Below are 23,395 nucleotides of genomic sequence, written 5' to 3'. Positions count from 1 at the left end.
TTTGTCAATATAAACAAATATCAAATATTTATAGATGCATATTACTTTCACATACAAAGTCTCCAAGGCAGAAGAGTATTAGAAAGGGTCTAGTAACAAAGGTGTCTGCGGCATTAGCTCAACGTAATAAAATATTGTAGCCACGAGGTCTCACCACAAAATAACCAAAAAAAACACACCTTTTCAATTTAAAAGACAGCATAAGTTCATTTCAGACGGTTGATAATAAATAGCTTAGTTGTTTTTTTTCATACTAACCATTGTTCTCTGAGTAATTTCACAAATATGTTCTATCATTCCACACTACTAAGTAATGTGTAGTATGTGTATGGTGGATCAATACACATTGTATGGTCATTTTGAATGTAGGCAAGAGATCGTGTGAAAAGTGGTCTGACTAAGCTACTGGAGACCAATGAATTGGTGGCAAAGATGAAAGTGGACCTCTCTGCCCTAGAGCCACTTCTCAAACAGAAAAACATTGATGTTGACGCCCTCATGGAAAAACTCTCTGTTGACCAAGAGAGTGCTGACGAGGTATTTTCCCCCTATTTCTTAATGTTCCATTAAAACATTGAACTGGTATGAAGTCTTTGATGTATTTGATGCAAGCACCTATTGATGACAGACACGTAGAGTCGTCAAAGAAGAGGAAGCCATGGCAAAGGTGAAGGCTGAAGATACTCAGGCCATAGCTGATGATTGCCAGAGGGACCTGAATGAGGCATTGCCTGCCTTGGAAGGTGCCAACCAGGCTCTGAACTCTCTGGACAAGGCTGACATCTCAGAGCTCAAAGTGTTCACCAAACCTCCTGACTTGGTTATGACTGTTATGGAGGCGATCTGCATCCTCCTCAACTACAAGTAAGTCTGCTTCTCTTACTATGAACAAACATAACGAACGAACATAAAACAACAAAGATATTTAGAGCTGTCAAGTGATTAATTTTTAAAATCAGATTAAACACTATAAACCTATGATTAATTATGATTAATCGGGGGTTATTATTTGCTTGCATATATACAATTTCCATCTATCCATCCATCCATTTTCTACCGCTTGTCCCTTTCGGGGTCGCAGGAGCTTATCTCAGCTGCATTCAGGCGGAAGGCGCCGTACACCCTGGACAATTCATCATCTCATCGCAGTGCCAACACAGATAGACAGACAACATTCACACTCACATTCACACACTAGGGCCAGTTTTAGTGTTGCCAATCAGCCTATCCCATCATGTCTTTGTATATACAATTTGCTGAAGAATATAAACCAATATTTGGGTACAAATGCAATTTGGTAGTCAGAAAGGAATACAGGAACATTTTTTAAATGTTTTACTGAACAACAAGTCATTGATTTGCTTAAAACTTGGCGAAAATAAGTGGTAAAAATCAAGTTCACATTTGCTTTGCAGTTTTCAGTAATCTTGCAAACCTGTACAATTACTAATCGATAATGTAGTAAATGCACTAAAACCACTTAATGTAGTGCACCATTTACTCTTCTTTAGTTTAGCCTGTAGTTTTTTTTAAACAAGCTTGTTTACCTTATTCAGATGACAATGTGCTGAACTCTTTTTTTAGTACAATGCGACACCAGCTCATTGTGATTATTTACAGATGCCCAACGTTCTCCAGGAAGCAAAATATATTCACATATTAGTGTGTAGTTGCAAGTTGATGCTCTTGTTTGTGTAGTACAGTTGGTTCATCCTTGCTGTAATTGTGTCTCTCCAAGGTATTGTACGATGGATATGCTGTGGTGATATGAATGACATCTTCTTGCAGGACTTTGTTTTCACAGATGTTAGATGCCCTGCATGCTGTGGCTGTCCATTCAGCAAAGGCATATGTTTAACTTAACTGTGGCACTTTTGTTGACAACATTGAATCAGTAAACTTTGTCACCGTAGCGTTCTCCTCTGCTTGTTGTGGATGATGCTAGCATATAGCTATCGGCACGAATAGAGCAGCAGCACCAGACTTGAAGGTGGATTGGTGAACGTGACATCATCGTCATATATATGGTGTCGTGATGATTTTGTTTGGCAATGATGCATATATTTTCTTTAAAAAGGCTAAACAACTGTTTTATGTATATCTAAAAACAAATCAGTTATTAGAAATAACATAGTTTTTGTATATCTATTTCTCAATTTTTGCTGCTTATTGTAAACAGTAACACATGCTACACTACATTCTGCCCTTGCTGAATGTTGGAATTTAGTTTGCCAAATGTGGAAACAGTCGTTTGCATTAGAGATGGAAAAAATAACTTGAGGTGGTTTATTGGACTTTAAAATACCATTAATACATTGTTTTTTAAGTTACATTGTGTACATTGATTTTAAAATGCCATTGAGTACACTGATTTGAAAGTATTATTGAGTACATTGATTTTCAAGTACCAATGAGAACATTTAGATTTAAGTACCCATTTAAGTTTAATGTTGAGATTATTTAGGTTTTAAGAGTGTGTTAAAGTGTTTCGGACGAAGCATAGGAAGTGTTTATAAGTAGTATTCATACAAATTAAAAATTAAATTACCACGGGCGGTAGAGACAAGCAGTAGAAATTGGATGAAAGGGTTCTGAGATACTGAACAGCAAGGGTCCCGAACCTTTTTTGCACCAGGGACCAGTTTAATGTAGACATTATTGTCACGGACCAGCCTTCCACGTGTGGCAGATAAATACAGCAAAAGTAACTGCATGGAAATACAACTAACCATAATGCTGAATTAGTGAGAGCCCTGGGCTTTTTTTTAAAAAGAAGCTTGCCAAAGCCTCCTGATTTTACTAATTTTGTCTTTCTTATTGTTTGACTAAAACATCAGATGCGTAATAAGTGATACGTCATCGTCAAGAACGTATCAATTAGCATGTTAGGTGGGTGTGCATCAGTGACGTGCAGTCACTAGAGGCAGGTGAGGCGGGGCCTCACCTGCCATCATGGAAAGAAAAAAATGTAAAAAGATTTTTTTTTTTATTAAATTGTTATATGTATCCAGTGATTATACTATAAAGTTATTTTCCATTTAACTTCACCTGTTTTAGATTATTTTTATTTAAAATCGCTGAATTTTCACATTTGCCATTCAAATACTGAGAAGAGACGGTGCGGTGAACAGCAGCCAGTTGAGGCACGTCACTGCGTTGTGCCTCACCATGGATTGCGGACTCGGCTAACTGCTGGCCTGCTGTGCAGTGAGACCGCATTGCTATATGAATTATATTATACATTTCCTTAGTTTACTTAGCTGAGGTATATAATGTACAGTGTATTTTGTCAACAACTGTATGTGTGTAAAGTATTTCTTGTGCTGAGCGATCATAAAACGGCTGCAAAAGACGCACTGGCTGAGGCTCGCCTCCTGTACCCCCGCCGTAGAATGCACGGCAACCCCTGACGGGAGTGTTATATCAACTAAAGCCCACACTTAAACTTTCCACGTGCAAGATTGAATCTATTTAAAAAAGTTATTTCATAAGAAGCCAAAAAGTGCAAAAACAATAATGTTCGTGTTGGAGGAGTTGTGAATGACTGCAGGGCCACAACATTAGGTACACCTGCAGACTGCAGGTGTACCTAATTCACAACTCCACAAACACGAACATTATTGTTTTTGCACTTTTTGGCTTCTTATTAAATAACTTTTGTAACCTATTTTTATGGGCTTTCCTCTTTGTGATGTTAAGTTCCTGTTATGCGCTGTTATACAGTATATGCCTTGAGCTCTTATTTTGAAGGCGCTAAGAGCTGAAGTGATGACACGTTGGAGTTGAGCGCAAGTTTTTGAAAGAAGGTAAATAAAGTGGTCCTCGTGTAAACTGGAGCCTCCGTTTTTGTTATTTTGTAGTTTCATACAGTATAGGCGACATTTATAAACCCTCGGTTACACCTTTTTAAATAGATTAAATCTATTTAAGTGAGGGCTTTAGTTGATATAACACTCTCGTCAGGGGGTGCATTAATCCAGCACAACAGCGGCTCATGGACTTATTTTATAAGTAAAGGTAAGACCATAATAACGTTTTTTTTTTTATTAAATGTGCTTTTTTGTGTGCTACAGTTTGTATGTGTAAAGTTAAAGTTAAGTTAAAGTACCAATGATTGTCACACACACACTAGGTGTAATGAAATTTGTCCTCTGCATTTGACCCATCCCCTTGATCACCCCCTGGGAGGTGAGGGGAGCAGTGGGCAGCAGCGGCGCCGCGCCCGGGAATCATTTTTGGTCATTTAATAACCCCCAATTCCAACCTTGATGCTGAGTGCCAAGCAGGGAAGAATGCTGGTATGAGCTTTTAAACATAACCCGTTAACTGCTGCCAATCAAATGGTGAATAAGATACTCTTTATGGTTCATATGTTTGTAAATCTGACTGTGATGAAGTCAGTGCCTCACCAGCCATCAACCTCACCGCACGTCACTGGTGTGCATATTGTAACAATAGGAATTCTTATTCGTGTTTATGTTGCACACGGACCATTTTGAGTGACGTACCGAAAGCCCGTGTTGACAGCCATCGATGGTCTTTTAATCACAAGTCAGTTCAGTTCAAGTGTTGTGACTATATTGTTGTCTTTTCTGTCATATAAATCTATTACTGAGGGAAATGCAGTTGCCACGCACAAACAGGAGAGAGATGATTGGTGGGGTTTGATTGATTGATTGACTGATGACAGGCGATTGCCTTCAATTGCCTTCTAAGTTCTTTAGTCACTGCTTTTGTTTCCTCGAGCACTTTTGACACTTTGCTTCCAGTGTCTCTCACACTGGTGTATAAATGTGAATGAACGTTTGGTGACCACGTTTACATCGATTTACCTCAGGATAGTTAAATTTAGTTTACCACCATCACACTGAATTATTAAAGGTTCTCACTGTACTGCGCTTTGGGTATCTAGAGAAGTACTATAGAAAATATAATCGATTATTATTTCCCTTGTACAGAGCGGACTGGGCCAGCGCCAAAAAGTTACTTGGTGACAGCAATTTCACACGCTATCTGGTTGAGTATGACAAGGACAATATCAAACCTCAGGTTCTGGCCAAGCTGCAGAAATACATGAACAACCCTGACTTTGTACCTGAGAAGGTCAGTTTAGATACAAACACCTTGTTTAAGAAATATTATTTCATTTCAAGTTAGGATTATGGCTGCTTGGTTTGACACATGCCACTGAAATCAAGCGTGAGGTATGTTTCACCGGTTCTTCTTTTTTGGGTTGAAAGGTGGAGAAAGTGTCCAAAGCTTGCAAATCAATGTGTATGTGGGTCAGAGCCATGGACATTTATTCCAGAGTCCTTAAGGAGGTCGGCCCCAAGAGAGAAGCGTTTAACAAAGCACAGGTGAAAAATTTAGTTATTGAGTCACAGTAGTATTAGTATTACTAGTAGTAGTAATAGTCACGTGTTCTACACTTGAGAATGTCTTTCTTTCTATAATTTGCTAACAATTACATAAATCATATAATTATTGCTTAGCGACAATCATTTACATTTTTCCCATGCAGGATGAGCTGGAGACCACCATGGCAACTCTGAGAGAAAAGCAACAACTTCTCCAGGCGGTTGAGGACAAGATCAGAATTCTGCAGGAGAATTATGACAGCAGCTTGAACGAAAAGCAGGAATTGGGTGATTGTCATTTGCGCTTTGAATACAACTAAACGTATTCATTTGATTTGTGCAACAATTCCCAATAATACATTTGACTGTAGTTTCATAAATGGGTTATACTCTCCTTTGTCCTCTCAAAGTTAACACGATGGCTGTGACACAAGCTCGGTTGACAAGAGCAGGAAAGCTCACGTCAGCTTTAGGAGACGAGCAGGTCCGCTGGGAGGAAAGTGTTGCCATTTTCAATCAACAGATCATCGACGTTGTGGGGAACGTCTTCATTGCGGCTGCTTGTGTCGCTTACTATGGAGCATTCACCTCTCACTACAGGAAGCTGGTAGGAGCAGCCTTATGTGTCCTAAGCTTGACTAGATCATGTCGCGTATGTCGGCAGTAAAATTTACGACAGTTGGTATTTACGTTTCAAATAATAATTATCGCAAAACCATGATTGATTAACATACTTCGATAAACTCACAGCTAACACACTTTGACTAGCTCAGTAGCTTTGTGGTTAGAGTGTCCGCCCTGAGACTGGAAGGTTGTGAGTTCAATTCCCGGCCGAGTCATACCAAAGACTATAAATATGGGACCCATTGCCTCCCTGCTTGGCACTCAGCAGCAAGAGTTGGAATTGGGGGTTAAATCACCAAATGATTCCCGAGCGCAGCACACGCTGCTGCTCACTGCTCCCCTCACCTCCCAGGGGGTGAACATGGGGATTTGCAGAGGACACATATCAGCACACCCAGTGTGTTTGTGACGATCCTTGGGACTTTAACTTTAACTTTTGCTAACTAGCAGCTAATGCCCTTATTGCCAGCTAGCAGCTAGTGCACTGGTCACTAGCGTACTGATCACAAGCTCCACTCGCTAGAGCGCTGATTGCTAGATATCTTTAATGCAACATTACTACAAGACTAAATGTAAAGATCCATACTTGCACATGTCTAGAACAGGAATTGTACCCACATGATGTAACATCATCAAAAGCGGCACGTTTTGCCTTTATCATCAAAAACACTTTAAAACCTTTACAAATTATAATGGTATAGGAAAAACATATTTGAATAATCAAAATAATATAATATGCCTCTTAAGAAGCAGAAGAAAAATATGTAATGTTTTTTCTGCCAAGAAAAGTAAATTGTGTCTGTTCATTTATTTATTCATCCATCCATCCATCCATCCATCCATCTTCTTCCGCTTATCCAAGGTCGGGTCGCGGGGGCAGCAACCTAAGCAGGAAAGCCCAGACTTCCCTCTCCCCAGCCACTTCGTCCAGCTCTTCCTGTGGGACCCCGAGGCGTTCCCAGGCCAGCCGGGAGACATAGTCTTCCCAACGTGTCCTGGGTCTTCCCCGCGGCCTCCTACCGGTCGAACGTGCCCTAAACACCTCCCTAGGGAGGCGTTCGGGTGGCATCCTGACCAGATGCCCGAACCACCTCATCTGGCTCCTCTCGATGTGGAAGAGCAGCGGCTTTACTTTGAGCTCCTCCCGGATGGCAGAGCTTCTCACCCTATCTCTAAGGGAGAGCCCCGCCACCCAGCGGAGGAAACTCATTTCAGCCGCTTGTACCCGTGATCTTGTCCTTTCGGTCATAACCCAAAGCTCATGACCATAGGTGAGGATGGGAACGTAGATTGACCGGTAAATTGAGAGCTTTGCCTTCCGGCTCAGCTCCTTCTTCACCACAACGGATCGATACAGCGTCCGCATTACTGAAGACGCCGCACCGATCCGCCTGTCGATCTCACGATCCACTCTTCCCTCACTCGTGAACAAGACTCCGAGGTACTTGAACTCCTCCACTTGGGGCAAGATCTCCTCCCCAACCTGGAGATGGCACTCCACCCTTTTCCGGGCGAGATGATTTATTCCTTTAAAAATTATTATTATTATTATTATTTTTTTTTTGTTTTTTTTGTTGTTGTCCTGTCCAGCTTCTCAGGCAAATCATATAGTTGATGTAGATGCCCATGTCGGCTGTTCAGATTTACTTTACAAAAGAGAAGTGTAGGATACTTCTCTTGTTGCCTTATTTGTATTTGACTTTATTAAATGTATTTATATTATCATTTAGTGCAGCCGGGCCAGAGCAGGAGGGGATAGAAAGAGAAAAAAAAGAAGACAGAGGGGGAAATTGTGGGGACAAGAGGGGGATTAGACAGAGAGACAAAAACAACAACAGCAAACAACAACAACAATAGAGCAACATCAGCAAATACGACATGTACAAATATGATGGTAAAAGTAATAGCAAATAAGCAGTTAGCGAAAAATAAAAAATAATACAGAAATGACAATGAGCATTATTACACTACAAATGGATCAATACAAATACCAATAGAATTAGCGCTATAGATAATGAACAATACCAATAATTTACCTTTATTATCAACAATACAGTTTTTTAAATGCAACAATACATATACGTAATGATAACTTGAGATACGAAAGAATGCGGAAAAATGGAGGGGGAGAAAGAGAAGCAACCTACATTAACCTTGTAGATTGTTATAGTAACAATAGGTTAAGCTTTGTCAGTGTGCCATGTGTTACACCCAGTTTACCCTAGGGCAACAACGTTAATATATGTTTGATGAAACGTGATTATGTGCATGAGTGTAAGTATGCATATGTACTTGTATATGTACAGAATGTGTATATGTGTTTGTACAGTGAATGTATATGTACAGAATGTGTATATGTGTTTGGACAGTAAGTGTATATGTACAGTATGTGTATGTTTGTATATTGAATGTGCGTGTGGATGTACGAACTTTAGGTATGTAAATATGTACTGTATTTGTGTATGTATATGGGAGCTTAGGTACCTATGTACGTATGTGAGCATATGTGAATTTGTATGTACAATACATTCGACTCCCAGAGTGCGTGGGAGCCAGAGCACGGCCCCATCACCCCCGAGAGCCCAACCCACAAACAGTAGGCGTGGTGCCCAGGGAACCAGGGACCACCGCCCCCACGCAGCCAAGCCGGCCAGCGACAGGAAACCTAGAGCCCGGCCCACCGTACCGCCCACAAGGGCCAGCAGCAGGCCGCAGACAGACGCACCCGGCAGAGGACAGGGCACGAGAAAAGCAGGGGACAGCCAGACCCCAAGCCAGCGAGAGACCACACCCCACACGGGCAGAAAGGCGAGACGCCCCGCCCGAGGGACCCAGAGACTCCCCGCAACCGGACGGGAAGACCGCCCCCGCCCCACCGGCAACCGGGCCCCCACGAGCCCACCCCCCACCCTCGGAGAGCGCGGCGAGGCCATCCCCCGGCCACCCCACCCAAATCGGCCGCCGCAGGACCACCCAGGCACAGGGCCACGGGAACCACCCACCCCACCCGCAGGGACCCCAACGATGGAGATGGAACAACCAGCAACCGCCCCGCCGAGCTCCCCCCCTCTGAGGGAGGGGAAAAATTAAAAAATAATATTAATAAAATATATTAAAAAATGAATAAATAAATTTAAAAAAAGAATTAAAAGAAGATCACAGACATGCTGACACAAGGTCACTACCCCAGCAACTGGCCGACTCGCAGCACCTCGGAATACCTTGCAGCACCAAGCTACCACAATAGACGCAGGGACTAGGCCCAACAGGCCCCAACCAAGACGGGCACCCGGAAGGGATGGACAGCGGGACCCAGGAGCTCCAGACACGCAGTTCGGATGCAGTAGCCTGAGGCGTCGACCCCCGTCTGACAGGCAGGCCCAGAGCGTACCCCCAGAAATATACATACATACATACATATATATATATATATATATATATATATATATATACATACACATACACACATACATGTATACATACCCACACATACATATACATACACATACATACACATATGTACACATACACATATATATACATACATACATACACATACACACACATATACATACATACACACAGTTCGTCAGCCCCGACAGCCATCACGCGCGCGCTGCCACCAGTCACAACATCAGCCACACCCTTGCACCAGACCCAGCAGCCACGGGCGCCCACACCACAAACAAACGGCAGCAGAAACAGCAGCCGCAATAACCCCAGACAGCCAGCACCAGCCAATCAAATCAAAGCGATCAAAAAAAAAAACTGCGACCAGCAACCACACGCCACCAGGACTACGGAGACCAGCCAGCGCCAGCCCGCCAGTCAGCCCGAACGCCAACACGCAAACAAGAGACACCAACACCCCCCCTCCCCCACCAAAAGACCCCCCCCACCCCAACCCAAACCCGCACAAACACACCACCGCCCAAACAACCGAGACACAGCATCCAGACCAGACACGGGGGCCGCGCCGCCACCACATCAAGTCACCAACAGAGACCCCACAGCGCAAGGTCGGGCCACACGGGCACGAACCCCACCCAACAGGAAGTGAGACCCGCACGACGCCACACACAAATAAATAATAAGATTAAAAAAATAAATTAAAAAAATAAAATAAAATAAAAATAAGTAAATAATTAAAAAAAATAAAAATAAAAATAAATACATTAAAAAAAAAATATATATATATATATATATATATATATATATATATATAAAAAATTAAACTGCTGTGTTTTTTGAGCACATTCAACAATGCTGCAATGATAATGATAACATGATCATTTTGATTACAATAAACATAATATGCCATGTTTGCATATTCTTATAGCCCTACTCCTTGATATGATTTGATGTGACCATAATCACACTGTTGTGTTTGTTGTTGTCAGTCATTGCACTAATTGATGTAAGTATGTTGTAATGTAGACCAGCTATGACACTGCAGGCGTACTCACACTAGTCACTCCTGTCAATTCAGTACACGTCAACTCCTTTGGAAGAGGTGAGCGTTGCAATATAGACAAGAATATATTTGTGTGGGTCATTCAATCAGTGAAATCTTTCCTCCTTGCACAATGATAACAATCGGTAACCACCTAAATCAAGAAGTAAATGTAAAGTCAGTCAAATTGCAGTAATACAGCTGAATAAAAGTGATAGACCCAGCAAAAAGACTACTGCGCCCGATGAGCAGGACATTAGCGGCTTCTACTTTCTAAACACAAGTAAAGTCTCCAACAACAGATAAAAAAATACAAAGATGCTTGATTTTACAAAGAAGACATAGCTTAGAGGATTGCAAAATACTCCTTATCGATTTGGAACGACAAAATGAAAATTGAAAAATGCCCTCGCAGTGGTTTGCTCTGATTTGCTGATTTTGCTGTCAGAAAAAAATGATTCAGCCTCAAACAGATCATCCAGTCATCATGTGAAAGCTCAGCGTCCAGGTCAGCCGAGGCTAAGCCCCCTTTTCATTCCCATTCACTTACAGAGACGCTGAGCGTCGGATGGGAAAGACAAAGCCAAGCATTAATCTAATGATTGTCTAGTTTGACTGCAGTGGAACAACCACTCTATGCTCCCCCATTGAAGTCAATGGACGCTCAGCTTCAACACTGTTTATTACATTGTGATGCTACCACAATGAATGAGAACAAAAATGATAAGTAGCTGATTCTGAAAATAAATGTTAAATGCATTCTAGTGCATATTTAGTCAGTGAAATGTAAACACAAAAGTACATGTTTGACCACTCTTTTTTTTTTTTTACATTTACATTTTAGGGGAAACTGAGCTTCCCTTGCAGTCTTAGAGCAGTTGTCAGTGGAGCAGCAAAGTCCACTAAATCCTGCATGGCATGAGTGGCCTCGTGTATTACAGAACACCTAAGTAGTGCGAGTATACTGTATTAGGAAACTAGGAACGCACTCTTGATAGCCCAAAAGTCTGCCAGGCCCTATCTCCCAATAGTTAAAGACTGTTTCAGAATAATCAGGAATCTAAGCAGTGATCAGGATCAGCTTCAAAATCTAGTAATTTGTTCTGTATCCCATTTCTGACATTTCCTGAGTTTTGTCAAAATCCACCTATAACTTTTTGAGTTATGTTGCTAACTAACTAACAAATAGACATACCTCAGCGGACACATGATTTTTATAAGGTATTCAATGTGACAATGAAAGAAAATCAAAATATATACAGTCCGTCAACATAATTTTACCTTGAATTTATACTGGTACTTTGGACTGAGTAGTTGCAATGATTTCACAATAAGATGGATACTTGTGTCACGATATGATACAATATTGCGATCTTCTACACAAAGTAGTTCACTGACAAATGTAAAATGCCGTTTAAAATACAAGTTATATTTATCAACATTAGATGGCAGTCTAATGGCTCAAATATGAAACATTTATTTTCCAAATACAAACATTTCCCCTTGCATTCTTCCTCAGCTTGTTGATGAGTGGATAATTCAGTGCCAGAACCTCAACATTCCTATAAGTTCCAGCTTCAACCTCATCAACATTCTGGGTGATCCATACGTGATCCAGAAGTGGAATGCTGAAGGTCTGCCTCGAGACACCGTGTCCACAGAGAATGGGATCCTGGTGACGCAGGGTCGTCGCTGGCCCCTCATGATTGATCCACAGGATCAGGTGAACCACTTCATGAACTTTTATTTCTTTTGATATGATTTTAAATTTCTCATGGGTTTACACGCTTACGTACAAGGACCACTGGTGCATATTCCGAAGCCATAGTTAAATGTCAAGAAATTGTTAGAGTCAAGTCATCAGTTACTGATACGAAGCTGTGACAAAATATCATGTGCAGCATCTCACAACTGCCTTTTGCTGCACTATAATACACAACAAATGTAAAGTAGTAGATGTTTGTGGAGTAGGGGGGCTTTAAAAAGCTTTAAAAGCACATCTGAACATTAAATTAAGTTTCAAGCACGTCTGATAACAATTAATCGTATACAAGTTAACCAACCGCGGGACTGCTGGGTTTTTCCCCCACTCTTGCAGCCACAATCACCCACCTGCAACCCCCAAAACATTTTCACACAGATTCATTTTAAACACAAACATGAGTAGGTTTGTTCTGGAAAAACAAATTACCACAAGTTTTCCCAAAATATCACATTTTTAATTAACATGAATTAATTTCAACATAAAAATCAGCAACCATCCACTGTCAACAAAAATGTATGATAATAACAGCAACTGATCAAACTATAAGCCTGTGAACCCATGTACCTTCTGCACACAAACACAGCTAAGCACGAAAACGCACACACAGACCTCCGGCAAACGCCACTTCATCTGCTGCCACTGGCCGGTTTGTGTCATCATGGGCCCTCTTCATTTTGCATGGATGACTGGTGTGGTTTTCGTCCTGGTTCATGGAACTGTGGACCAACTCGATACTCTCGGCAGGATCCTTGATGGTACATGGGAGTTTGCCCAACCAGTCTACATGTGTTTTGTGGACTAGGAGAAGGCATTTGACCGTGTCCGTTGGGAAGTCCTGTGGAGATTGCTCAGAGAGTATGGGGTATCGTACCGTGTGGTTGTGGCGGTCTGCTCCCTGTATGATCAGTGTCAGAGCTTGGTCCGCATTGCCAGGAGTAAGTCAGACCCATTTCTAGTGAGGGTTGGACTCTGCCAGGGTTGCCCTTTGTCAACGATTCTGTTTACAACTTTTAAAGACATAATTTCTGGGCGCAGTCAGGGCATTGAGGGGATCTGCCTCTGCTTTTTGTGGATGATGCGGTCCTGCTGGCCTCATTGGGCCAGGATCCTGAGCTCTCACTGGATTGTATCGTAGCTGAGTGTGAATCGACTAGGATGAAAATCAGCACTTCCAAGTCTGAGTCCATGGTTCTCGCCCAGAAAAGGGTGGAATGCCATCTCTGGGTTGGAGAGGAGATCCTGCCCCAAGTAGAGGAGTTCAAGTACCTCTGGGTCTTGTTCACGAGTGGGGGAAGAGTGGATCGTGAGATCGACAGGAGGATCGGTGCAGCGTCTGCAGTGATGCAAACCCGAATCGGTCCGTTGTGGTGAAAAAGGAGCTAAACGGGAGGCAAATCTCTCAATTTACCAGTCAATCTACGTCCCTATCCTCACTTATGGTCATGAATTTTGGGTTATAAAGGACAAGATCACGGGTACAAGCAGCTGAAATGAGTTTCCTCTGTCGGATGGCGGGGCTCTCCCTTAGAGATAGGGTGAGAAGCTCTGTCATTCGGGAGGAGCTCTAATTGTCAATGGGTATGAATGTGAGTGTGAATGGTTGTTTGCCTATCTATACTGCATCTGCGCTGTGATTGGCCACCAAGCCACTTACCTGAAGTCAGTTGAGATAGACTCCAACTAACCCGGGACATTAGTAAAGATAAACAGTATAGAAAATGTATGGATGGATGGTGTTTTGCTGCTTTATGCACAGGAAACCTTGGTCAGGTGCACGATGGAAACATAAAAAAAAAACAATGTTAATATTTTGAAGAATAACATCAATAAATCTGCTATCAGTTTAAGTTTGTGTTGTTGTTAGGTCTTCCAATGATCTACAACGTACATGAAGGTTGGTCAAGAACTTCTGTGGAATGGCCAATCAGAGCCCACATCTCAATCCTATGGTGAATCTGTAAGGAGTTTTGAGTCTGTGCTCGAAGAACAAGCGATTTGGATGATCTTGAATAATTATCCATGAAATATTATGCTAACATTCCTCAGCAGACATGTAATTACTTTATTAGAAACTACCAGAAGACATGATTTCACTTTTCAATCAGAAAGCTACATACATCATTGACTATTAATTATCAGAGGGCTAATACTTTTTGCAACAACATTTTTTCAAGTTTTTCTTGTTGCAGTTCAGCAAATCAGAAAAATTGCTAGCTTGGCTTTATGCAGCTGCATGCAAGCTCTGAATAAGTCCTTGAAAATGAATGTATTTGTTTTCAAGAACGGGGGTTAATCATTTTGTCTTCAAGTGGATGTGAAAATCATCAATTGAAGTTAGTCTTTTAGCGTTTTCCATGTACTCATATCTCTTATAGAAAATCACTAATGTTCAAAGTTTCTTTCTTCATCAGGCCAACAGATGGATCCGTTCTAAGGAGGCCAAAAATGGTCTGAAAGTCATCAAGCTGACTGATCCAAACTTCCTTCATAAACTAGAAAATGGCATTCGAATGGGCATGCCTGTTCTCCTGGAGGAGGTACAGTAAAACATACATTGTGAAAATAAACTTTCATTTTCAAACTGCTGTGTACAACTGTACCCTGTGCAGCTTACTAGTGTGTAATGAGCAGCACCTACTGCTCGTTGGGAGGAGCCATAAATGCTCTCATGTTAGATTCTCCAAATGTGTACAATTACACAAGAAAAAGTCACTTGATTTTTCTCCAGTCGCTTAAAAAAACTAAACAGAAAGGACAAACTAGAACGTTCTTAACATTCTCTAAATATAGCAGCAAAGTAGTCACAAAGTCGAAAAAATGATCCTGCTAAGTCATCTTATTTTCTGTCAGACCAGGGACGTCATGTAGTTGCGTGGCTTTCCTACCAAAAAATGTATGTTTGTTTAAATCCAGAAAAATACGTATGCAAGTAAAAACTTAAATGTATTAAAGTGTGCACATGCACCAAGCTAAGCACATTTCTTTTTTACATAGCAATCAACTTGAACTTGGTCCCAGATATCGGCGTGGCTTAGCACGCCCATGCCATGCATCCTTATAAAAAAAATTCTGTAAAAAGTAGTCATGTGTTTTAGCTAGGCATGCTATGCCCGATCACAAGTCAGTAGGAAGTGACAGCGGAGCGATTGTCAGCCTGCCCTTGCCATGTCTCTGAGAACTGAACACAGACTAAAATAAAAAAAAAAGAAATGGTCGTGTCAGGAAGAAAATGAAAAAGGTAGTTGTTGCTGGCCAACAATACGAGTGGAGCAGATATAATGTAGTGCTGCACCTCGTTTGAAAAGATAGTTGCTACAATGATGCGTAAAATGGAAGAAGAAGCGGTTGACTCTGATTACCTCCAATATAAGTATATTTTGTGTAACTTATAATAACATGTGTTTATACACAAGCCTGCTCACATGAGCCAGGTTACAGTTTCATGTGAAAATTATGTTATATGAATAGGCTCCAGATTCTCGCCTTTTTTACATTGTTTAAATCAAATGTTGGCTAAGCCTGAACGATCATCTCTGTGTCGCCAAAGTATCCACAGCCTTTAGAAATGTGCGTACGTCAGCCATGAAGTCGGCGTAAGGGGACTCACATTTCTAAATCAAGTTCTGTTAGGATTTGGTGGAGTGGATCCCAAGGATGCAGAGACGTGTTGTGTACAATTGTTCTTCCTTTTATTTAGGAGGAAGCACAAAGTAGCAAAACAAAGGTGATGGTAGATAACACACAAAACTAAAAGCGCTAGACAAGGCTAGGAAAAATACTTCATGAAAGAAGTTAATATAAGGACAAAGTACAAACTAAAAACGCTAGACAAGGCTAGGAAAACATACTTCATGAAAGAAGTTAATATAAGGACAAAGTACAAACTAAAAACGCTAGACAAGGCTAGGAAAAATACAGGCAAACCTTAGATGAATGGTACACGATGAACTAGTGAGTTCTCTGGCAAGCTCAACAGGTTTGCAAGCAGTGACAAAGTTCCGGCGCTCACAGGCCGTCAGCAGCCAGGTTAAATAGGCTGCTTCTAATCTACGTCAGGTGTGTGCTGCTGCCTTGCGCCAGCTGCACTCCATACTGTGGACGAGAGAGAGAGTGAACATGGTGTGCAGACAACAACAGAACTGAGCAAGGAAATTTCAGATTACCACAGTACCCCCCCTTCAACGGACGCCTCCTGGCGGCCTACCTGGCTTGTCTGGGAATCGAATGTAAAAATCCTTGATCAAGTCTTTGTCAATAATAAGCGATCTTGAAATCCATGACCGCTCCTCCGGGCCGTACCCCTCCCAGTCTACCAGGTATTGGAATCCCCTGCCCCTTCTTCTCACATCCAAGATGGTGTTTACTGTAAACGCTGGGTGACCCTCAACCAGCCTGGGTGGAGGAGGCGGTACCTCAGGAGGACTGAGCGGGCTGGATGCGACAGGCTTGATGCGAGACACGTGAAAGACAGGATGGCATTTGAGAGATCTTGGGAGACGGAGCTTGACTGCAACACGGTTGATGATCTTGATAATGGGGAATGGTCCAATGAACCTGGGAGCCAGTTTCCTAGAGTCGGTGGCCAATGGTAGGTCCCGGGACGACAACCAGACCTTCTGTCCCAACTGGTAGTGTGGGGCTGGTGTGCGATGGCGGTTGGCTAAGAGTTGGTTCCTGGCCGATGTTCTTTTTAACGCCGCCCTGGTGTTGCGCCAAGCCTGGTGAGCCCGACACAGGTGTGCCGTTACGGATGGTACGTCGGCATTGGGTTGGGTAGAAGGAAAAACTGGGGGTTGGAAACCATAGGCGACGTGAAATGGAGACAGGTTGGTGGCGGAGCTAATGAGGGAATTGTGAGCATATTCTATCCATGGGAGATTCTCAGACCAGGTTGAGGGTTGCCGATGACAAGTGCACCGGATGGCCGCCTCCAGGTCTTGGTTGGTCCGCTCGGTCTGTCCATTGCTCTGTGGGTGGTAGCCGGAGGATAGGCTAGGGGAGGCCCCCAGAGACTTGCAGAATGCCCTCCAGACAGCCGAGGAAAACTGTGGCCCTCTGTCGGATACCACATCAGCGGGGATGCCGTGCAGCCGGAAAGCGTGGAGCACTAATAGTTGGGCTGTTTCAAGAGCCGAAGGCAGCTTGGGGAGGGCCACGAAGTGGGCCATTTTCGAGAACCGGTCCACAATGGTCAAGACAGTGTCATTTCCTTCAGAGGGGGGAAGTCCTGTGACAAAGTCCACCGCTATGTGTGACCACGGGCGGGAGGGGATGGGTAATGGGTGTAACAGTCCTGCTGGGGCCTGGTGGGATGCCTTGTTCCGGGAGCAGGACCGACATGCTGCCACAAACGCCTTCGTATCTTCCAGAATGGATGGCCACCAAAAACGCTGGGAGAGGACAAAACTGGTGCGACGAATACCTGGATGGCAAGCGATCTTTGACCCATGTGCCCAATCCAGAACGCTGGAACGGAGCCGAGGAACCACAAACAACCGACCTGGTGGGCAGCCCCGAGGAGATGTGTCCGACTTTAGGGCCTCCAAGACTTGCCGCTCGATGTCCCACTGGAGTCCCCCAATGATGTGGGTATGGGGAACAATTGGTTCAGGTGAGGAATCCTCAAGAGACGAAGAGTAGAGACGGGAAAGGGCATCGGGCTTCCCATTCTGAGAACCAGGTCGGAAAGTGATGATAAAGTTAAAACGGGTCAGAAAAAGTGCCCACCTGGCTTGGCGGGGGTTCAGTCTCTGTGCGGTCCTTAAGTAGGACAGGTTCTTGTGGTCCGTGAAGATGATGAATGGTAGCTCCGCCCCTTCCAGCCAATGTCTCCACTCCTGAAGGGCCAAGATGACCGCCAGAAGCTCCCTGTTGCCAATGTCATAATTTTTTTCAGCAGGGGATAGGCGACGAGAGAAGAAAGCACAGGGGTGCAACTTCTGGTCGGTGGTAGATTGCTGGGAGAGTACGGCCCCTACACCTGAATCAGAAGCGTCCACCTCAACAAAAAATTGGAGAGAACGGTCAGGGTAACAAAGCACAGGAGCCGAAGTAAACAATCTTTTCAGCCTCAAGAACGCGGAATTGGCTTCGGGTGTCCATTCAAACGGAACTTTAGTAGAGGTTAGCCTTGTAAGTGGCTCAGCGACGCGACTAAAATTGCGAATAAATCGCCGATAAAAATTAGAGAAGCCCAAGAATCTCTGAAGGTGCTTCTTGGACACCGGAGTGGGCCAGTCTACTACTGCTTTGACCTTAGCGAGGTCTGGTCTGAGTCTACCCTCCTCAATGATAAATCCTAAGAAGGGAATGGAGGATGAGTGAAACTCGCATTTTTCCGCCTTCACGAACAGTTTATTTTCGAGCAATCGTTGAAGGACCAACCGAACCTGCTGTACATGTTCGTCAAATGTCGATGAATAAATTAATATATCGTCCAGGTAAACGAAGAGAAACCGACCTGTCATGTCCCGAAAAATATCGTTAATGAAGCCCTGAAAAACGCCAGGTGCATTAGTAAGTCCAAAAGGCATGACAAGATACTCAAAATGTCCGAGAGGAGTGTTGAATGCGGTCTTCCATTCATCCCCCTCTCGGATGCGAACTAGATGGTACGCGTTTCGTAGATCGAGTTTAGTAAAAAACTTTGCGGACTGTAAGGGAGTAAAAGCAGAATCAAGGAGTGGAAGAGGATACTTATTCTTGACCGTAATCTGATTAAGAGCACGGTAGTCTATACAAGGCCGTAGGGACTTGTCCTTCTTTTCGACGAAAAAAAATCCGGCGGCTACCGGTGCGGTCGAAGGGCGAATGAGGCCCGCAGCTATTGATGTGTTTATGTATTCTTCTAGTGCTTTGAGTTCGGTGTTAGACACCTTGTACAAACGGGTCGATGGTAAAGCCGCTCCGGCTAGCAAATCGATACCACAATCGTAGGGTCGGTGGGGGGGAAGTGAGAGTGCTCTATCCTTGCTAAACACCGCTCTTAAGTCATGGTAGTTTGTGGGCACATTTGTCAAGTCTATGTTCTCTATAACGGCGGTAGGTGGCGGTGTGTGAGATCCTGCTGCGGAACGAAGACAATGTGTGTGGCAGGTCACACTCCAATTAATAATGGCCGAACGAGGCCAGTCTATGTGCGGGTTATGCTTATGTAACCAGGTGATCCCCAGAATGACGGGCGCGGACCGTGATGGCACAATAAAAAAAATTATTTTCTCACAATGATTACCAGACAAGCGCAGGTTGATTGGCAGGGTCTGGTGGGTTATGCTGGCTAATAGGCGCCCATCAAGAGAATACACCCTCTTGGGCACATACAGTTTTACAACAGGAATCTTATGGAGTCTCATGAACTCAAAATCCAAAAAGTTATCATCTGCTCCTGAGTCAATGAGAGCGCAAATGTCTATTTGTTGGTTAGGCCAAGAAAGAGTACCTTTTAGTTGCATTCTGCCTGCGGCCAACGAAGGAGAACGGCGACCTCTGGTGGACGTGTCCTCTGGCGAGTGAGGGCGCACTCGTGGCCGTGCGGCGGGGCGCGGTAGTTCCTTGCAGTGGGAGATGAGATGATCAGCGGCCCCACAGTATAGGCAGAGTTTGAGGCGAAAGCGGCGTTCCCTCTCGGCGGTGGTGAGTCGGCGACCTCCCAGTTGCATCGGCTCATCTATCTGCCACGAAGGAGAGGTGTCTTCGGGAACGAGATGCTCCGTCATGCAGATGGCAGGTCTAGCAGGCGCTGATTGGCTGCTAGGTGGGGCTTGTCTCCCTCGTCGATCCCTCCTCTCCTCCAATAGGCGGAAATCGATCTGCACCGCCAGCTCGATGAGATCATCCAGATTCGTCGGAAGTGACAGCGGGATCATCATGTGACGAATCTCGTCCGCGAGACCCAGGTAGAAGGCGTCCAACAGCGCCGAGGGACCCCAGTCACAGTCGGCGGCCATGGTGCGGAACTCGATCGCGTAATCTGCGACCCGTCGTGAACCCTGTTGCAGCCGGAAAAGGGATCTAGCTGCCTCTCTACCTGGGAGTCGTCGTTGGAAGATCTGCCTCAAGGATTTGGAAAAGTTTGCATACGTGGAGCTGGAGGCGGTCTGACGGTTCCATTCTGCAGTCGCCCAGGTGCCAGCACGGCCTGACAGGTGGGAGATGACAAACGCTACCTTAGCCCGCTCAGAGGTGAAAGCGGAAGCGTTTAGTTCAAAATGTAGTTCACACTGCGTCAGGAATTGTCTTACATCTTCCTTTTCTCCGGAAAAACGTTCGGGTCGTGATAGCCGCATGTTGCTGGTACTGGCGGGTTGTGTAGGTTGGGTGGATGCCTGGTCGGGCACGGTGGTCGAGGTGGGTACGACGGTGGCTAGCAGCATATTGACTCGCTCCAACATGGTGTCTTGACGCTCCGACAGTCCCTGTAGACCTCGGCTCAGGTGGTCTAGCTGGTCCCCCTGCTGGTTGATTCGTTGAGCCTGGCCTTGTAATGCTCTTTTCCAGGCATCTGTCTCTGCGGGTTCCATAGTATGGCCGGAACTTTTCTGTTAGGATTTGGTGGAGTGGATCCCAAGGATGCAGAGACGTGTTGTGTACAATTGTTCTTCCTTTTATTTAGGAGGAAGCACAAAGTAGCAAAACAAAGGTGATGGTAGATAACACACAAAACTAAAAGCGCTAGACAAGGCTAGGAAAAATACTTCATGAAAGAAGTTAATATAAGGACAAAGTACAAACTAAAAACGCTAGACAAGGCTAGGAAAACATACTTCATGAAAGAAGTTAATATAAGGACAAAGTACAAACTAAAAACGCTAGACAAGGCTAGGAAAAATACAGGCAAACCTTAGATGAATGGTACACGATGAACTAGTGAGTTCTCTGGCAAGCTCAACAGGTTTGCAAGCAGTGACAAAGTTCCGGCGCTCACAGGCCGTCAGCAGCCAGGTTAAATAGGCTGCTTCTAATCTACGTCAGGTGTGTGCTGCTGCCTTGCGCCAGCTGCACTCCATACTGTGGACGAGAGAGAGAGTGAACATGGTGTGCAGACAACAACAGAACTGAGCAAGGAAATTTCAGATTACCACAAGTTCAGTCTTAATACATCTCATCTTTGCAAAAGTTGTTGTGCCTAAGCAAAGTTGTTACATGATGCCCTTGGTGCTTATCAGAGGTCTGTTAGAAAGCACAGTCAAGGTGCCATCTAGGATTGTTATAGTGTGTTTATTCTCAGCAATAAAAACAACATTATAATGGGAAACTGATGTATTTTTTATAAGAAAACCAATCTTAAGAGTATTTTTATAAGAAAAAAACCCCTTAAGATACTACATATTATCATCAATACTACATGTAGTACAGACAAGTACAGTGGTATGTAAACTTATGAGCACCGACAGTCCACGACCCTGCTCGTAACTCAGAACTCTCGACCTCAAAGCAGCCTGTCCATTGAAATTATTTGAAATCCACTCAATCCACGTTTGGTCCTCTCAAAACACCACAATATTAAAATATTCAAGGATTCAAGGAGCTTTATTTGTCATTTGACATGTCCCAGCACATGTCATATCATGTACTGGGACATGTCTTTTTCAAAAGAAAATACAACATTCAGATAAAATATATTATTGTAAAATCAATAAGATAGAATGAGCTACAAACAACGACAGTAACTTTTTGCAATAATGTAATAACATTGAACAGCATTTACTATTATGTTGGATCCACTATGGACTGGACTTTCACAATATTATGCTAGACCCACTCGACGTCCATTGCATCCGGTCTCCCCTAGGGGGGGGGGGGGGGGGGGGGGGTCACCCACATCTGCGGTCCTCTCCAAGGTTTCTCATAGTCATTCATATTGACATCCCACTGGGTTGTGAGTTTTTCCTTGCCGTTATGTGGGCTCTGAACCGAGGATGTCGTTGTGGCGTGTGCAGCCCTTTGAGACACTTGTGATTTAGGGCTATATAAATAAACATTGATTGATTGATTGATTGACATTGGGAGCATACTAATGTTATTTAAGCTGTTACCAAGTCTGTATTTTATCTCCTAACTACAAGTGACTTGTTTTCATAGAGCTGTTGCGTGCTTCTGTCCTTGCATCTGGCAACAAAGTGACATTTTTGAGTGACCGGGAAGTCACTTCCGGGAAAACACACAATAAACAATGTATTGGTCTTTCAACCGAATGCTCGACGATCCAGTATACTGAGTCAGGACCAGACAGAACAAACTGGAATAGGACAAACAGCTTCTGCAGCTTCTCAATCTTTTTATGGATAAATGCCCGGCGTTTAGGCCCGTATCGCACCATATCAAGAACAGGTAGAACACCTTTTCAATGTTTTTTTTAATTTGATTTCTCTCCTGCACACTAACTTTTTTGTTGTTGTAATGTTTGGAGACATGCTGTTATGTGTGGTGTTCGTGTTAGGTTATTCGACTGTTTTTGTGACCCCGAATGTGACAGGGACATTAGTAGAGAGAGTCGCGGGAGTGGAGAGAAGTGACTGATGTGAAGCTGAGAGAGACATTTTATTTTGATGTGGTTACGGCCGACAGTGACCCATTTATGCTAGATACTTGTTTGTAGTTGTTGTTTTGGTGTGGTTATGGCGGGCAGTAGCCAATCTTGCACAATAAAGCAATAGATCGATCACCTTGTTGTTCTTGTTATACAGTACCTACACAGACGTTACAATATATTTATTGTGTAGACGAAGCAAAAACAACAATGTGCAACAATATATTAACTCTATTGCTCGAATGGCACAACCCTGTAACAAATAATAATGCTTGGAACTCAAGTTATGCTTGCATTTTAAAGAATAACTATATGCCAGAGACAGCTCTTGTCTCAAATTATACTCGTAAGTTGAGGTACCACTGTACAGTAGTTTTAAGAAGTAATGTAATAATAATGTACAGTATAAAGAGTTCCAAAGATGCCCCACATCTTTGGAACTCTTTACCACCAGACCTTCGCAACTTAGATTCAATATCCCTATTCAAAGCAAGACTCAAAACACACCTATTCCTGACTGCTTATCCATTGTAATCATCTTTTCTTTTCTCTTTGTTGTTGTTGTTGTTGTTTTTTTTATCCAATTTTATTTTATTGTTGTGATTTTGTACGGTGTCCTTGAGTGCCCAGAACGGCGCCTTATAAATAAAATGTATTATTATTATTAT

General features: G+C 43.4%; 1 protein-coding gene across 4 annotated transcripts in view; it reads left to right on the top strand.

Annotated features, from left to right (window-relative positions):
- dnah6 (dynein, axonemal, heavy chain 6) overlaps nt 1-23,395 on the top strand; it is a 163,908-nt gene that overhangs the window by 87,009 nt on the left and 53,504 nt on the right. For all 4 annotated transcript variants that reach the window (XR_009817684.1, XM_061983898.1, XM_061983899.1 and 1 more), the window contains 8 exons: nt 370-537; nt 629-864; nt 4,959-5,103; nt 5,241-5,357; nt 5,522-5,645; nt 5,768-5,964; nt 11,954-12,157; nt 14,611-14,736. Coding sequence is in view for 3 of the 4 variants with exons in the window: in XM_061983898.1 (XP_061839882.1) it covers nt 370-537; nt 629-864; nt 4,959-5,103; nt 5,241-5,357; nt 5,522-5,645; nt 5,768-5,964; nt 11,954-12,157; nt 14,611-14,736 (1,317 nt within the window). In the remaining variant the exon portion in view is untranslated. The remainder of the gene's footprint in view (nt 1-369; nt 538-628; nt 865-4,958; nt 5,104-5,240; nt 5,358-5,521; nt 5,646-5,767; nt 5,965-11,953; nt 12,158-14,610; nt 14,737-23,395) is intronic.

This window comes from Nerophis lumbriciformis, linkage group LG25, assembly GCF_033978685.3.
Source record: "Nerophis lumbriciformis linkage group LG25, RoL_Nlum_v2.1, whole genome shotgun sequence".
Lineage (NCBI taxonomy): Eukaryota > Metazoa > Chordata > Actinopteri > Syngnathiformes > Syngnathidae > Nerophis > Nerophis lumbriciformis.
Note: the sequence above shows the minus strand (reverse complement) of the source record. Positions and strands in the feature narration are given on the sequence as shown.